The 18,871-nt window shown below is 40.9% G+C and overlaps 1 protein-coding gene across 1 annotated transcript in view; it reads left to right on the top strand.

Annotated features, from left to right (window-relative positions):
- adcy2a (adenylate cyclase 2a) overlaps positions 1-18,514 on the top strand; it is a 241,299-nt gene extending 222,785 nt beyond the window's left edge. Inside the window, exons 20-25 of the mRNA XM_052143767.1 lie at positions 1,519-1,677; positions 2,911-3,057; positions 3,331-3,441; positions 7,029-7,143; positions 9,008-9,132; positions 18,136-18,514. Coding sequence (XP_051999727.1) covers positions 1,519-1,677; positions 2,911-3,057; positions 3,331-3,441; positions 7,029-7,143; positions 9,008-9,132; positions 18,136-18,288 — 810 coding nt within the window. The 3' untranslated portion in view covers positions 18,289-18,514. The remainder of the gene's footprint in view (positions 1-1,518; positions 1,678-2,910; positions 3,058-3,330; positions 3,442-7,028; positions 7,144-9,007; positions 9,133-18,135) is intronic.
- Positions 18,515-18,871: the final 357 nt, after the last annotated feature.

Below are 18,871 nucleotides of genomic sequence, written 5' to 3'. Positions count from 1 at the left end.
TGTATAGTTGCATGTCTAAATCTACTAACTAAACAAATAAATAAATGGACATGAATTGTACAAATCATGTTCAATTTGAGAAGAAATCGGAAATTGAAGTTCTGATCAGTATAGCAAGACATCGATGCCTTGCTATACTTATTTACACTTAAATAATTATTTCATCAGTATGATGAATGCAGCTTAAATTACCTTGTTTTCTTTGACTAGTTTGAAGTGATTATAAAACTGTGAAACTTAAAATAAATGGTGACCTGTCACAGAACCTGCAAAACACACTTTCCCTTATACATAATTATATTTAACGTAAAATAGTGATGTTGATAAAAAAAACTTTCATGGACATACTATGCATCAACTATCCGAGTACATGATGTTTATGAAGCACCTGTTCTTCATTATATTACTCAGTACTTGATAATGTCAATATCAATCTTTTCATCTGCCGTATATGCTATTGCACTGCTACTTTTACAAAGAAATGTGTGTTCATGCTACACACAATAGTAGCAGTGCAATAGCAGATAGGGCAGATGAAAAGACTGATATTCAGGGTCACTCTCTGCTGTCCTTGGGGTGTCTGTCCAGCCTCCATTTGTTACATCATTTCAGAAAGACGTGTTGATTTAATTCATATCTTCATTAGTCACTCATGTTCACTATGTTGCAGAGCGACCACAGACACATCTCTGTTTATTAAAGGAATAAGGGTGTAGTTTTCTATAAGTACTTGTAATACATTTCAAAAGCCCTTGGTGCTGAGCTGTGATTCTTTGAAAGCAGATAAATAAATAGACCTGTATTGTTGTTTATATTGGTGTATGAGGTTTATTCTCTTCATTGATCAGTCTGTTTTAGACAGTTATGTATCCCTTTTTTTTAGCCAAAAATGTACTGTCCCCAGAATTCATAATATATTAAAGCATAAAATATGAAGGATAAAAGATGAAAGCATCTCCCAAATGCATAAATGTACCATACAGAGAAATGTGCAGTTTATAAGGTGTTAAAGGAATAGTTCTAAAAAACACATTCTGCTATCATTTTCTCATCTTAATGTTGTTCCAAACCTGTATGGCTTTCTTTCTTCAGTGGAACACAAAAGGGAGACAACCAGGGGTGTAGTTCTCTTGGGTGCGGGGTGTGGGTTCAGGTAACTCTTCTCAATATTCAAAACAAGTAACAGCCCCTCCAAACCCCAATGTATTATACAATGATCCATGGAAACATGGGTGAAGGCTTCAAGCCAAATCTACACCCTTGGTGACAACACAAAAGGCCATGTGTCCATATTTACTTCATTATATGGAAAAAGAGTAGCTAGTATGCTTCAATATTTGTGTTCCATGGAAGAAAGAAGAAAGTCATGCATATTTTGAACAACTTCATTTTTGTGTGAACTATTCCTGTGAGAATATGATTTTCCTCTCATTATATGGATTTTCTCTGTGTGGTGTTTGTCACTGAATAAAGTGCGGTGACCTCCAGTCTCTTTACTTCTGTGTCCTCTTGTAACAGAATGAATATTACTGTAGGTTGGATTTCCTGTGGAAAAACAAGTTTAAGAAGGAGTGCGAGGAGATTGAGACCATGGAGAATCTCAATCGCGTTCTGTTGGAAAATGTTCTGCCAGCCCATGTTGCAGAGCACTTCCTGGCCAGGAACTGGAAGAATGAGGTGAGCATGTAGATTATGGAAGGAACTACTTAAGATCTAGGGTGAATAATACAACATGTAATATACTTACTGCCTGCCCTGTGAAGTATGCAAGGTAAGGTTGTAGGATGTTAGGAAGTTAGTTAAGTTGTAGTATACCCAAAAGGTATAGAAGATAATAACACTGTACTTTAAATATACCATTGTACTGAATCGTTACCATATTCATGTACACTGGTATTTACATAGTACTTCAAGGTCCCAAACATTTTTTATGACCTTGTCCAAAAAACATGGTGTTACCATGGGAACGTTACAATGTTAGTGTGCCCACAATCCCTTGCACTACACAAGTGGACTGATTCCCAGTATTGTCATACTGGCTTACCTTATCCTTAAAAGTAGTACTTAACTATAGTACTTAACTAGCCCAACCCTTTGTTCTTAGTAGAAGTACAGTATGTTATGTGCTATAATTAAAACCTGAGGTACACAATCCTGATCCTGGGCTGATCCTCAATGTGCATTCTTTTGTGTTATGTTCTCGTGGACTCATTTGACGTCATCATCCACTGCCAAAGTTCAATTCCAATAGACAAGAATGCTAGTATACTGAGAATGCATGACCCTGATGTGTTCTTGATCAGGCCGAATATCGAGGCTGCATCAGATGGTGACTTATGAGCAAGAACCCGACGGCAGACGAAGGACATTTACTAGTCCTATAAAACCTCACTAGTGTGATGATAATATTGCTGTGACTGGTGTTATAATGCCAGTAGTTCTCTCACTGTCTCAAATGTGCTCTGACGGTGAACTGCGCAACAGAAAGATCGCAGCACATCTCAAAGCTTGCAATAGACACATTCTATGTCCTCTTGTCCTTCCGAGTGCGTTATTCCAAGGTGGCTTGACAAGATCGGTCTGCTCAAGAAGTATATTCTGTGCATTCTTAGAATAGAGAAACACCCCTGGAGATCTGCCTTTCTGCAGTGTTTATCACCAATTCTATTCAAAAACACCTGAACCAGTTAATCAAGGTTTTAAGGTTCACTTTATAATAATAAGGTGATGTGTTAGGGTAGGATTGGAACCAAACTTTGCAGTCAGGGGTATCTCCAGGAACAGGTTTGAGCACCCCTGCTTTAGAGGTATATCTGTTGAAGATACACTGTTTCTATAATGGCTTCTTTTTGTTATTTTTGAAAGTCAGTCATCAGATATTTATGCCTCCTTTTCCTCTGTGAATGACAGGATCTGTATCACCAGTCATATGACCTGGTGTGTGTGATGTTTGCTTCAATCCCGGACTTCAAAGAGTTCTACACAGAATCAGACGTAAACAAAGAGGGACTTGAGTGCCTCAGACTACTCAACGAAATCATTGCAGACTTTGATGAGGTAATGTGTTATTTTGTAGAAATTATTTATTTTATTAATCTCAAACTTTTAAATTATTCAACAAAACTTTTAACCTATTGTGTAAATTCTGTTCTCTTAGCTGTGACATTACTCATGTATAAACATGCTAAAGTACATATTTTGTCCACAAGACTTCCATTATATCAAAAGCTTTGTCATTTCAGTAATGCAGCCCTTCACAAAACAAATTTAATGGTTTGTTTGATGTGTACTTTGTTATGGTTATGGAATTCTCCACTCTTCCCTTTATAGTTGCTTTCTAAGCCAAAGTTCAGTGGAGTGGAGAAGATAAAGACTATTGGAAGCACATATATGGCAGCCACTGGGCTAAATGCAACACCACCAGGCCCAGAGTATATACAGGTATGTATTTACAGTATATGATGCTATCTACCATTCTTTCCTGCTGTCTATTGCACTATCTTGCTAGCTTTCGTTCTATAATTCTATCATTCTATCTATCATTCTATCGTGCTAGCTATCGTTCTATCATTCTATTTAACATTCTATTGTGCTACATATTTTCCTATCGTGCTAACTTTTGTGACAGCTATCATTCTATCATTCTATCTAACATTCTATCATGCTAGCTGTCATTCTATTTAACATTCTATCATGCTAGCTATCATTCTATTTAGTATTATATCGTTTTACATATTTTTCTATCATGCTAACTATCATTCTATCATTCTTTTATTCTATCTAACATTCTATTGTGCTACATAGTTTGCATGAAAGAAAAATTATGTTGTGCAATATAATGTTAAATAGAATAAAAGAATGATAGAACAATAGCTAGCACGATATTTAGCATGATAGAAAAATATAATACTAGATAGAACAATAGCTAGCACGATAGTTTGCATGATAGGAAATATCATGCTAGCTATTGTTCTATCACTCTATCACGCTAGCTATTTTTCTGTCATTCTATTTAACATTCTATTGTGCTAAAAAAATTATATTGTGCTAACTATCATGCTAGCTATCGTTCCCCTTCTGTCACTCATTCGACATTGTGTCGATGTAGTGATACTAGGGGTCGCTCCTGGGACCCACAGACATCTCTGATCTTTGAGAAAAGGCCAATGAAAATTGGCAGATGTAATTTACATGCCACTCCACTGGACATACGGGTATATAAGGAGCTGGAATGAAAACACTCATTCAGACGTCTTCTTCAGAGCCAAGCGGTTGTATTTCACTGAGCTGCCAGCCATTCATCTCTCGCTCTTATGAGCTGTTGGTTTCTACAGCGTATTGCAGCGAATCTCCCCCTCTCGCACTGGTGTTGTGAAGAGAAACACCCCTTTGGTGCTTCAGCAGCAAAGAACATATTTTCTAATAAGAAAAACGAGCATATTTTCTCTAAAATTGAATATGTCCTACTAAATTGGTAATAGATTGGTACTTACGAAAGCGTCTTTTTTAAGATGCCTTTTCGTTTGTGTGTTCTTCCTGGTTGCGGTCGCTATTTCTCCGCTTCTGTTGGCCATGATCGCTGTCTTATATGCTTGGGTGTTACCCACACGGAGACAGCATTTGTGGATGGTTCATGCCCTCATTGCGAGAGCCACCCCAGTGGCTCCCCGGCTCGGTTCTTCTACCTATGGGTATGAGGCGGAGTCGGTTAGCACTGGGGGTGATTTGGGGACTTCGCTGGGAAACCCCCACACGGACCTCCCATTCCCAAGCACACTCATATTCCCTGGTCGAGTTCTGGGATGAGACCACAGGCCCGTCTTAGGGTGGGTTCACGGTCTCGTTTGGGGCATGTGAGGAGGACGAGCTATCGATTGCAACATCTGAGAGCGGCCTCGTCATGTCTGACATGGAACACTCGGCTGGACTCCCAACCACGTGTGTCGGGCTGGTGTGGAACCCTCTACACCCCCTGAACCCTAGCGGCTCGATTATTGATTCCTGGGGCCAGAGCGCCACTCACGGCAATGCTCTGCCCCATTCCTTTCTTCCCAGAGGTGCATGAGGAGCTTACACGGTCATGGCAGGCATCTTTTACTACCTCTCACTACCCTCGAGGGCGTCTCCCTGCAGAGGTAACACCAGGTTCTGCCACAGCCCACCACAGTAGGTCGGACTCAGCATGGAGCCATCCACAGGAAGCAGACGCCACCCGTCTCACGGCCGGCCACCAAGAACCCGAGGAAGGCTTTGAAGCACCCCTGAGATGGGCAGCCCTGGAAGACCAGAACCTCCACTTCAGGAGCTGGTAAGAAGACCACTCCTTCCCCCGGTGGGGGGCCGGGAGGAAAATCCTTATTTACCTTTTCTTTTGATTTTGCTGCACGCCCAGTGGGCTGCGGTACCCACTTTCTCAAGACAAGAGCAGTTTCCTCACTTCCTGGGCCCACACTTGGTGTCCACATCCATCGTTATCCCGTCCAAACTCGGCTACGCCATTCAGTTCGCCAGGCGCCCATCCATGTTCAGCAGTGTCCGCTTCACTACAGTGAGAGGCGAGAACGCTGTTGCTCTGCGCGCTGAGATGAGATAGAGCCTGTTCCTCCAGTTGAGATGAGGAAGAGGTTTTACAGACCTACTTCATCATACCCAATAAAGCTGGCAGGTTGCGGCCAATCTTGGACCTGCGAGTTCTGAACCGGGCTTTGCACAGACTCCCGTTCAAGATGCTGATGCAAAAACGCATCTTAGCGAGTGTCCGTAAAGCGTCCGGCGGTGTGTCCGGCTGATTCTAGCTCACTCGCAGGATCTGTTATGTGCGCACAGGGACCTGGTGCTCAGACACCTAGGCCATTTGGGGCTTCTTGTCAGCTGGGAAAAGCGCAAGCTCTCCCCAGTTCAGAGCATCTCTTTTCTCGGTATGGAATTAGACTGAAGGTGCTGAATTGTCTGCGTACGTTCAAGCAGAACACGTCGGTCCCACTGAAATCCTATCGTGCTAACTATCATGCTAGCTATCGTTTTGCATTATATCATTCTATTTAACATTCTATCATGCTTCATATTTTCCTTTTGTGCTTACTATCATGCTAGCTATCATTCTATCATCCTATCGTTTTATTTAACAGTCTATTGTGCTAACTATCTTGCTAGCTATCGTACTATCACTCTTTTTAACATTCTATTGTTTTACATTTTTTTCTATCATGCTAATTATTGTTCTGTAATTCTATCTAACATTCTATCATGCTACATATTTTTCCATCATGCTATCTATCATTTTATCTTTTTCATTCTATCTAACATTATATCATGCTACATAGTTGGCTATCATTCTATTATTCTATCCAACCTTCTATCATGCTACATATATTTCTATCGTGCTAGCTATCATTCTGTAATTTTTTCATTCTATCTAACATTATATTGTGCTGCATATTTTTCTTTTGTGCTAGCTATTGTTCTATCATTCTATCTAACATTATATCGTGCTACATATGTTTCTATTGTGCAAGCTATTGTTCTATCATTTTATTTAACATTCTATCGTGCATCATATTTTTCTACCATGCTAACTATCCTTCTATCATACTACCATTCTAGCTAACATTCTATTGTGCTACATATTTTTCTATCATGCTAACTATTGTTCTAACTATTGTTCTGTTATTCTATACAATCTTCTATTGTGTTAAATATTTTTCTATCGCATTAACACTCATGCAAGCTATCTTTTTATAACTCTATGTAACATTCTATCATGCTACATATTTCTCTGTCGTGCTATCCTGGTACCTATCATTCTATTGAACATTCTGACGTGCTTCATATTTTTCTGTCATGTTAGCCATCGATCTATCATTCTATCTAACATTCTATCATGCTATATTTTTTTTCTATCATTCTTGTATTCTGTCATATTCTATATTTATTTTTTTCTTTTCATCCAACCCCAGACTTTGAATCATAAAAATGGTACTGAAGTCTTTGGGGTAAGTTTATTATTTATTTGCCATTTGTATTAAAAGGAGCATGACAGGCAGTATATGCACATTGGCACCATGGTGGAGTTTGCCTTTGCACTGGTCGGGAAGCTGGATGTCATCAATAAACATTCCTTCAATGACTTCAAACTCAGAGTGGGTAAGTGAGAGTAAAAGATTAAACAGTAGGCTGAAAGCAAAGGATCAAATCTCACGGTACTGTCCCTGCTGCTAAAAAATGTGTATTTGGAAAAGTTACACCTAATTAATGCACTGCCACTGGAGCTTGACTCGCATGTGTGAGCAGGGCTGTCTGTGATGACTCTCCTTGTTTATGCCATGATAAATCTTCCTGTTATCTATGAAATTCTATCCATTAATTACCTTTTGATTCTTGCAATAGGATTATTTAAAATATATTCCTTTGAAAACATTCAATTCGACTCAAAAGCCTATAACTTTTGAATGAGGGGAGGAAAAAGATCTTTGTTCGTCTCACACAATAACAATCATTATTTTATTTTTTTAAACATTTCATGTCCAAACTTATTTGGTAACTTATTTGGTAAGTCCGTCTAGATTACAAATAAAGCATGGTCATATTTACATAGTCCATGAAAAATAACTCTGAAAGGGATTTACTACTGTGTAAAAGCATAATCGTAAATAAGAAACTGTGTAATGTACAGTCAGTCTGTCATTATTGCAGAATAAACAATTTTAGGATGATACAAGCCATGATCACCCTGTCGAAGTTTGTTTTGCGATACATTTCCGACTCTATGTACAATTATATTTATCTTGCTTTTGCACTGGATTTCATTTAAGCACGTCCTGTCCAATGAAATTCTTTCATAAAATAATGGAAATGACTATCATTTACATTAAATGTTAATTTAGTTGGTTTCCATGTGAATGGATCCAACCACTAGGTATTATTTGAATAATTAATCTGCCTCACATCCTTTTAGTTCAGGTCATAGCAGATGTGCCTTGAGATTCGTTGGCCCACTTAAAATTTACAATAAGTAAGGGGATAGTTCTGAAATCATTAAATTATGTATGGGATAATGAACAGGCAGCCAGTCAGGCTACCAAATCAGGCTACAAAATAAATACATAAATGGACATGAAATATTGATTTCAATGATTTTGAGTTATATTATTTTACAATGCGAGGACAAAGATCACAGAGTGATATGAGAGACATGATAATAGAACAGCTGTTCAGGAAGTTGGTTGCCTTTGAAAGTTTAGCACTCATTATAATATTTGACCACAGAATGCTATGGTTGACCAATCAGAATATCATTATTTAGACAAATGTTTTTGCTTGTTGAGTTTTTAGTTTTAGCAACCCTTACAGTCATCTAACATTACTTTTAATTGAATTACTGCTGCAAATCATTCAATAAAAACATTCCAGCTGATTGACTATGTTATATTTGATTTATATGTGTTATATTTTTAATGATACATACAATTGTACATTGTTGAGACAAAATACAAAGCTGAAAACACAAAACATGCAAAAGAAAAACAGAAATGATTTCTGTATTTTCCAAAGACTTACCGGTATTTGAAAATCACAAAAGGCTTATGTCACATTATGTAATTCCGAGAGCATTAATATACTCTGAAACCTTACCTGTTCTGTAAATGCCTGTTCTTCCTTTGAGTTTGAGGGTGAGCTTTTCTTGTGTATGTATACAGAAAAGTAAGTAAAAGTAGCATCAGTAATAATTGTGATTTTCTTGGGGGTAATATTATATTATTTCTGCAATATATGATGTCTTATTTTTTTGATTTTATGTAGTTCTGTGTTTGTTCATTTTGACGAGAAGCCAAAGGAAAATGTTCAAAGTACTGCACTATAAAGTATTATCTTTCCAAATCTAATTAAAACTGAGAAAAGCATAGTTTATTAAACAAAGGAGGTAAACCAACTGTGTAAAAACAAACTTAAATACTAAATAAATATCAACAAAACCTAATTTTACATTACTCTGTACATATCTCTGCAGGTATTAATCATGGGCCTGTGATTGCTGGAGTGATCGGAGCTCAGAAGCCGCAGTATGACATATGGGGCAACACAGTGAATGTAGCCAGCAGAATGGACAGCACAGGGGTGCTGGGGAAAATACAGGTTAATGCTTTTTTAATCTTTTTTTTTATTATTTTGTAAGTGAATGTATCTAGTGACTTTGGTACTACAGAGATAAAGTTCAGTCATGACAACACTTGGAATTTAGTTTTCAAATGTTTATTATGAAAATTACAGTTTGTAGATTTGTTCTTGGTGGACTATATTTGCTTACGCTACTGCTGCTGTAGTATGAATACTTGCTACTGCTAGACATACATAGACATGCTACAACAAGCATGCAAATACAAGCTGCTGCGACTGAAACAAGACATGCACATATCCCTGAAGAAGACCTAGACTCGTGTTGCTGGGGAGGAGGGTAATTGTGAAGAAAACACTCATAGCTTTTGCAGTGAGACCAGCTTGCTGGTAATGTGCCAGGTAAGCTTATTTAAATTTTTTATGTAATTGGTCGAAACAAGTTGATTGGCTACCGAGATTTGGATGCACCCACTGATTCTCAATGTGAAAATGCACAGGAAATTAGTGCATTTACTAGGGTTGCCCCCGATAGTCGACCAGAGGTTAGTCAACGAGTCTTGGTCGACCAAGTTTTGATTGGTCGGTTGGCCGCAGAAAACACTCCACATATAAAATTCCACCACACATAAAAACGACAAACATCGTATTAGCGCTGGTTGGATGCTAGGTGGTACTATGGGGTAAGTTTCATTAAGCAGGGTTAGGGTTAAGCCTACACAATGAAGCAAGACACTTTGATTTCAAATTAGAACTTTATTTTTATTTATTTGAACGAAACTGAAAAAATCCCACACACTATCCCAGCAAAGTTTCAGTCACTCAACATTCGTCAGGTATTTACAAACATAAATTTTAAATTTAGTGCTGTTGCACTCTGTTTGTAAATGCCTGACAAAGGTCGAGTGACCGAAACTTTGCTTAATAAAATTTGATACTTTTTTGCAAGCCGGGATAGTGTGTGAGATTCTTTCATTTTCATTGATTTTGATGAAGCTGGTGTCTTATGCACAGTATCGCTGCTCCCTATAAGCAGAATACGCAGTCTGCGTAGGGCACCAACTCCCTAGGGGGGCACCATCTTACACTAGGATGGCACAAGAAAGTCCACCGACTGCCCTTACTCGCACGTTATACGTTATTCAAGGACCCGAAAGCAGTTGCGGAAAACAGATGATCGCTACCCGCTCATATCACGTGAACATATATATATATATATATATATATATACAGTATTTATACATACACCTTTCCATTTACCGTCAGGCAAGAATCTGTCTCAACATTTATACATGTAAAAATAATAATTACTGAAATATATATCATGGTTCGAGGTGAACGTGTTTTTGTATTATTTTATCTTTTAATCACAGATGTATAGGCTGAAGAGTTGTGGTCACAATGAACTGCTCTGTGGAAATAAAGCTGAACTGAACTCAAAGCACCTCCTGAACTGAGATGTCTGAGGCCATTTGCAGCACTAGACAATACTGTTCATGCAAAAAAAAAAAAAAATCCGGAGACAGAAACAAAGAAAGAGTGAGAACCTTTTAGATGCACATGTTCCATGAGACTGCACACCTCCATATCAGTGTGCCATACACGCGCATAGATGGCTTTTCTGTCATCTGTTTCATTTATTCTGTTAATAAAGTGTTTCATCAAGCGTGCGTCTGTGTGCTGCAGGGCAAATTATTTTTAATACTAATTTCGTCAGCAAATTTAATGATGGCATTGGATTGGAGCTATGTGTTGCCACACAGTCATGTGTGTATAGGGAATACAGGAGTGGGCTGAGAACACAGCCCTGCGTGGCTCCAGTGTTGAGGGTCAGTGATGAGGAGGTGTTGCTGCCCATTCTAACCACCTGACGTCTGCCTGACAGGAAGTCTAGGATCCAGCTGCACAGCGAGCTGTTTAAGCCCAGAGCCCAGAGTTTCTCATCAAGCTTGGAGGGCACTATGGTGTTGAATGCTGAGCTGTAGTCTACAAACAGCATTCTCACATATGTGTTCCTTTTTTCCAGGTGGGAGAAAGCATTGTGTATTGTAGATGCAATGGCATCATCAGTGGAGCGGTTGTTGCGGTAGGCAAACTGCAATGGGTCCAAAGAGGTGGGCAGAACAGAGCAGATGTAATCTCTGATGTGGGGACTACAGACAGGGAGAGTCACAGGTTGGAAATGTCTGTAAAAACACCAGCCAGTTGGTTCGCGCACCTTTTGATGATGCGGCCCGGAATGCCGTCTGGACCCGCGGCTTTACGGATGTTCACCCGTCGGAAGGAACGGGTTACATCCGCAACAGAGACGGAGAGTGAACCATCCTCTGTAGCGTCGGGCGTGAATACTCTCTCCGCGAGGACGGTGTTATTGCCCTCAAAACGAGCATAAAATGTATTATGCTCATCCGGGAGAGAGGCAGCGGTGTTCATGGTGGAATTTTTATTCTGTTTATAGTCCATGATGATGATAATTCCCTGCCACATACTTCTAGAGTCTGTGGTGTTGAACTGTACTTCAATTTTGTGCATGTACTGGCATTTGGCTGCACTGATAGAGTTACGGAGGGCATAACTGGCTTGTTTACGCTCCTCCGCGTTCCCGGAATTAAAAGCGGAGGTCCGTACACTAAGTGCCGTGTCGAACATCGCCGTTAACCCATGGTTTCTGGTTGGGGTAGAGCCGTATTGTTTTGGTTGGCACAACTTCCTCTACGCACTTCCTGATGAAACACGTTACGCTATCAGCGTAAACCTTGATGTCGTCATCAGAGGCATACCGGAACATCGCCCAGTCCGCGTGATCAAAACAGTCTTGTAGCGCAGAGTCTGATTGGTCCAACCAGCACTGGATCGTTCTGAGGGTGGGTGCTTCCCGTTTCAGTTTTTGCCTGTAAGTGGGCAGAAGCAGAATGGAAGAGTGGTCCGATTTGCCAAATGGTTGGTGGGGGAGGGATTTGTAGCCATCCCGGAAAGGAAAATAGCAGTGGTCCAAGACAGGGCCTCCTCGTGTGTTGAAGCTGATATGTTGGTGGTATTTTGGTGCTATTGTTTTAAAATTGGCTTTGTTGAAGTCCCTGGCAACAATGAACGCAGCCTCAGGGTGAACGGTTTCCTGCTCACTTATACTCCCATACATGTCCCTGAGTGCCTGGTCTGTGTCGGCTTGTGGGGGGATGTACACAGCTGTGATGATGACCGCTGTGAATACCCTCGGTAGCCAGAATGGTCGACACAGAATCATGAGATATTCCAGATCAGGAGAGCAGAAAGACTTGATAAAATGTACGTTCCTCTGATCACACCATGATTTGTTGATCATAAAACCATATTCCTTTCAGAATCCCCAACCGGGAGATCATTTTGAAGACTGTTGTGTAAAGGTACTGCTTCCGGATATCGCGTCGCATAATCCACCAGGACTAATACAAACTGATATCCGCCTGTTGACCGTGGACAATTTCCATACCAATTCTTTCGAAGGGGGCCTAAATTAATGGTAATGGGTGCAGCGGTGCTCTTGGGGTGGCCGGTGGATTCACCAGCTGACATTCATGGCATGCCGCACACCATCTGCATACATCCCCATGAATTTAATCCTTTAAATCAACAATCATCAAAGACAACCATCAATTATCACATTCAATAGAATATTAATTAGTGTAAGGGGATCAGTTGAAAGGAGGAGGAGAGAACCGGCTTGACGATATAAATAATACTTTAATGAACAGCTAAACAAAAGGACAAACATACAAAGGTGTCGGACAGCTGCACGTAAATCTCTCTCAAAAACACAAAACTATTTTATAGCACAAAGGAAAAACATACTATGTAAACATGTAAGGTGAACATGTAAACTCTTCTTAGAGAGTTCTGTACAATCAGAAAGGTATGGGGTCCTGACGTTCCAGTCTGTCGGGCCAAAGATTCTGATCTACATCACAGTGGATATCTTCTCTTGCAATGCAGCGAGGAAAGAATATTTTTTTGTGTCTTATCCAGCCTCTGCAAGCGTCGGCTGTGATGTCCTCACATGCTGCATCCATGGCAGCCAGCAGGGTCATTTGAGTATGTGGCTGGCGATCGTAGACCTGCCACCTCCATGCTGAAAAGAACTCCTCAATTGGGTTAAGGAATGGGGAATAGGGTAGGAGGAATTCCATAATCATCCTGTGGTGGGTCACAAACCAGTGCCTGATGGTGTTTAGTGATGGAAACTCACATTATCCCAAAGTACCACATACTTTGGTAACTCATCATGAACCTGACCTCTCTCATCAGCAGGTATGAGATCCCTGTATAGGGTGTCTAAGAAGGTGAGGAGACGTGTTGTGTTGTATGGCCCTATAAGGGGGATACGCATTACCAAACCATTCTCTGACAAAGTAGAACACATAGTGATGTTTCCTCCCTGATTTTGGTCAGGTTGAAGCCACCATCATCCAGGTATATGAAGTTGTGAGGTGGTTCACTTGATTCCAGTTCCATTATACGCTATATCCCAGAAGATGCAAAATTAGATTATGAGTTTTTTCATTTTGGACAACATAAATTTACATCAAATATACACATATTGTATATAGCTCACACTTACTTTAAAGTAATTACTGTATGTACATATTTTACCTGTACATACTGGTACCGTAGCTCCTTCACTCTGTCACCATTACTTTCAAATGGTACATGGTACAGCTGTTTCATGCACCTATGGTTTCTTATCACCCTGTCGATGGTTGAGATGCTAACAGATTGGATGTTTACAATGACATTGTTGTCTTCTATGATGGCACTCTGATTCTCCCTTAGTCTAATGGCATTATTTTCTCTCCCACCCTTGTGAGGTAGTCTTCCAGTCCTATGTGGAAAAATACAGTGATGCCAAACACAAGATTGAGGAAGATTTCAGTATAAAAAAGTGCAGTGTTACAGTGCAGTGCACATTCTTGGATTACACACCTGTTCTTTCTGCGAAACGTTTGAATGATTGAGGACACGGTTGTTCTCCCTACATTTGGCTGCACCCTTCGACCAGTCTCCTCGGCCTCTTCCTCTGTTTTGCCTCCCAACTCTTCGACCACGCATCCTTAGTCCTCATCTTCCCAGCTGTTGACCCTGTTTGTTTCCTTGTTGTCCTTCCATTGTCAGAAATTGTAACATTTTATGTTGTGCTCTGTCTATATATGCTTGCCAATTGCAGGTTCATGAGATGCACCTCTGAGCTTTTAGCTGATCTAATGCTTCACACTTCCCCTTCATTAGTGAAAGTCAAGATTCACATTAGAGAACCAGTATAATATATTTTGATCATCATGACATAAGCAGACAATTGTACATAACCAATTGCATGAATGTACCAAAGCATTGGCAATTTATTCAAAAGAATGAGAAATTGCTTTTATGGTGTGCACAAGTGATTAGATGATGCGGAGGTTGAACAAGTAGTTTTGAGAATTTCAGTTGATCTGAGAAATGTACCAAAGTGACTGAGAAAAACTGTAATAATCAATACAATGCAGTCAATAAACTTCACAGTGACATGATTAGATATGGTAACCAAAATAAGCCTATAGCACATGAGAGGAAGGTGTGTACGTCATGCAAGATTTCCAGCCAGAGAATATGGCCGGGAATGTGTCCGGAAAGAAGCCGGTTTATGCTGTCTGCCCGTTTACTGTGTGTCTCCGCTTGTACTATAACTTAGTGACAAAGCTGAGCTTTATTACCAAGTTATATACTGGCCAAATGTGTGTGTGTGTGTATGTTTGTGAGGGGTCGTGTGTGTCTGCGGTTAGTACGACAGAGAGAGCATAAAGTGGCGGCACCAAAGCCCATTTTGCGATTGTGGGAGAGAAATCAGCTGTTAGTTTATCACTCAGAGATGCAGTGAACGGCTTGTAAACTGTCCTGCGGTCTTTATTTCTTTAATGTATAAACTCAGTGTGGCGGTCTCATCCACGATGGTGGAAATACACAACAGTCCAATGTGGTTGCACTACAACAAAGCAAATCTCATTTGTGATAACAGTACGTTTCATTAATACCTTGAGTATTATTAGCAGCAATGTGCGGACTCAACGATCCATCGTTTGACCTTGACTCGGTTCCTCGAGACTCGGGTGATGATGGGAGGCCGTTTCCTCGCTTGGTCGGCAGGTGGTACGGCTGCTGATTCTTGGCGGGCTGGCAGAAAAATCAGCGATGTCGACTTGATTGAAGAGAGGAGAGAAATCTTCTTTCACTTCTGTTGGCAAATGGATGAAGGTGCGGATTGCTTGGCAGTCTCCTTCGGATCTGTCAGAGTGTTCAGTGGAACACAGCGTAATCTCAACTTGTCCAGCGAGATGGAGATTGTATGGCCACAGTTTCAAGTCGTACGTTACTTCCTTGTGCAACAAGGCTATACCAGAGAGCAGCGATGAGCTGCAACTATTCACCACTGGAAGCGATACCCAGAAGGATCTCAAAGTTATTTCTACTCCTGATGACATCATGGTTGAGGGACGTCCTGTTGTGCGTCTCATCCAATAGGAGTTGATAGTTCAATCCTTTGGAATTTTACTCATAGTTGCAAAATGAGTAAGGCTTCATGTGACTTGTAGTCCTTCCTTGGCCAGCAGCCATCTGCGGCAGGTATCACAGAGCTTTTAGGCAAATGCGAACAGTCGGCCGGCGTCGATCAAGTAGAGGGAGCGGAATCACTGACAGTGTTGTTCGGGGCTCCAGCCAACCCGTTGCAGGGCAGCGGTTTTCAGCTTGACGTAGTCCAGGCGTTCCTCAGCTGGTAGTTCCTGCACCATGATCTTGGCCTCCCCGGAAAGCAGCAGCAGCTGGTGGGCCCATTGGGTTCACGGCCAGCAGGAGGCGGTGGCCGACTGCTCAAAGAAACTCAGGTATGTCTCCGGCTCGTCCTGGAGGCCTATCTTTTGGAGTAACAGCTGTGGCTTCCTCACTGCTTCCAGGGTGCAATGGAGGAACCGCTTGGAGCTAACCAGTCCACTAGGCATGCCAATCTTTGGCTTGGGCTTGGAGGAGCTCCTGGAGTTGCCGTTCTTGCACGAGGAGGGCTTGGTGGTGGGACTCCTGGATGCTGGCCAGGGCACTGATGGCTTCGTCCAGCGGTTCAACCAGTCTTCTTCCTTCTTCCCGGGTAACAACATCAGTGTAGAACATTCAACAATAAGGAAGCAGGAAGCGGAGTGGCAGTCCAGGTAAATCAGGCTTTAATGTTTTTCCCAGTCTAACAAACCAGCTTCACAGCAGTGCATTTACTTTTCAGTTTCACAACAAGCTATCTACTTTAGCCATAAGAGAAAACATAAACTCATAAATAATTAAGGTTAACAGCTTTGCAGTGTTTAGCTTCATGATCTAGCAGGTCTTTGTGACTGGGACTCTCTCTCTCTTATTGCCGTTCTTGGTGGCCTTTTCAACCCCATCGCCATTGTTACTGTAATGAGACACAGGTGTTACGAATCATTAGTCACCAGGTGTTGGCCCTTACCGCTTCCTCTCTCCCTCAGTGACAGAATCATGACTCACACTCAGATAACAGCTCTGTACAATTGTGGTGAGAAGAATATCTCAGAATGCTATTCTGAGATGCAGTGGAGGCATGAGGGCACCTTCGCAGTATTAGGCTGGTGGTTTTAATGTTGTGGCTGATCTGGTGTGTGTGTGTGTGTGTGTGTGTGTGTGTGTGTGTATATATATATATATACACTCACCTAAAGGATTATTAGGAACACCATACTAATACTGTGTTTGACCCCCTTTCTCCTTCAGAACTGCTTTAATTCTACGTGGCATTGATTCAACAAGGTGCTGAAAGCATTCTTTAGAAATGTTGGCCCATATTGATAGGATAGCATCTTGCAGTTGATGGAGATTTGTGGGATGCACATCCAGGGCACGAAGCTCCCGTTCCACCACATCCCAAAGATGCTCTATTGGGTTGAGATCTGGTGACTGTGGGGGCCATTTTAGTACAGTGAACTCATTGTCATTTTCAAGAAACCAATTTGAAATGATTCGAGCTTTGTGACATGGTGCATTATCCTGCTGGAAGTAGCCATCAGAGGATGGGTACATGGTGGCCATAAAGGGATGGACATTGTCATAAACAATGCTCAGGTAGGCCGTGGCACTAAGGGGCCTAAAGTGTGCCAAGAAAACATCCCCCACACCATTACACCACCACCAGCCTGCACAGTGGTAACAAGGCATGATGGATCCATGTTCTCATTTCTGTTTACGCCAAATTCTGACTCTACCATCTGAATGTCTCAACAGAAATCGAGACTCATCAGACCAGGCAACATTTTTCCAGTCTTCAACTGTCCAATTTTGGTGAGCTCTTGCAAATTGTAGCCTCTTTTTCCTATTTGTAGTGGAGATGAGTGGTACCCGGTGGGGTCTTCTGCTGTTGTAGCCCATCCGCCTCAAGGTTGTGCGTGTTGTGGCTTCACAAATGCTTTGCTGCATACCTCGGTTGTAACGAGTGGTTATTTCAGGCAAAGTTGCTCTTCTATCAGCTTGAATCAGTCGGCCCATTCTCCTCTGACCTCTAGCATCAACAAGGCATTTTTCAGCCCACAGGACTGCCGCATACTGGATGTTTTTCCCTTTTCACACCATTCTTTGTAAACCCTAGAAATGGTTGTGCGTGAAAATCCCAGTAACTGAGCAGATTGTGAAATACTCAGACCGGCCCGTCTGGCACCAACAACCATGCCACGCTCAAAATTGCTTAAATCACCTTTCTTTCCCATTCTGACATTCAGTTTGGAGTTCAGGAGATTGTCTTGACCAGGACCACACCCCTAAATGCATTGAAGCAACTGCCATGTGATAATAATCCTTGCCTCAAATCCTAAATCAGTCCCTTTTTGTGAATGCTTGATTAGGTTGAAGCAAGTGTATGTGACTGCCACTTGAGTGTGTAGACAGAAAAGTCATGCAATGTACAATTCACAGCACAATGACTCATTAATCCATTCAGTTTCTTTTGTGTGTGTGTGTGTGCAGGTTACAGAAGAGACGAGTCGTATCTTGCAGACGTTAGGCTACATGTGCACATGCAGAGGAATTATAAATGTAAAGGGGAAAGGAGAGCTGAAAACATACTTCATCCACACTGAGATGAGCCGGTCTTTATCCCAGGGGAATGTAATGCCATGAATCATAACAACAGACGTGATATCCACAAACAGATATAAAAGAGATTTTTGTAAATAACTGCGCCTTGTCTTTAGATGCACGAGATCTTGGATGTATTGACAGTGATACAATTTCTACTGTTTCTCATACAGTAAGAAGGGTTTGTGCACAGGGTACTGTATGTAAGTATGGTAGCAATTATTTTATAAGAAAATTAAATATAACAAAAAAGTGTTTTCATGTTTTAATGCCATTGTTTTTTCTTTTTGTAAAAACTTCATTAAACTTTATATGTACTTTGTCTTGCTGGGGCATCTTTATTTTATATATTAATGTTTTTTTTTATATAGTTAAATAGTTTATTTTCATTCTTTATGGTATTGCTGCGCTAACTGTAACATTTTTTAAATTTTACTTAATAACCCAGACCAATGAAAATCTAACTGCTGTCTTTGGTAGAAGACACATTTATACAGTATGTGCCATTATGACTTGCTGTATTTATTTAGCCTTACGCAAACACACTTTTTTTTTTTCACTTTTCTTCTTTTTTTTTTATGACATTTGCCAAACATTCAGTAAGTTACAGTGCCACATATGGAAC

This window comes from Xyrauchen texanus, chromosome 15 (assembly GCF_025860055.1).
Source record: "Xyrauchen texanus isolate HMW12.3.18 chromosome 15, RBS_HiC_50CHRs, whole genome shotgun sequence".
Classification (NCBI taxonomy): domain Eukaryota; kingdom Metazoa; phylum Chordata; class Actinopteri; order Cypriniformes; family Catostomidae; genus Xyrauchen; species Xyrauchen texanus.
This window is presented reverse-complemented; position numbering and strand designations above follow the sequence as displayed.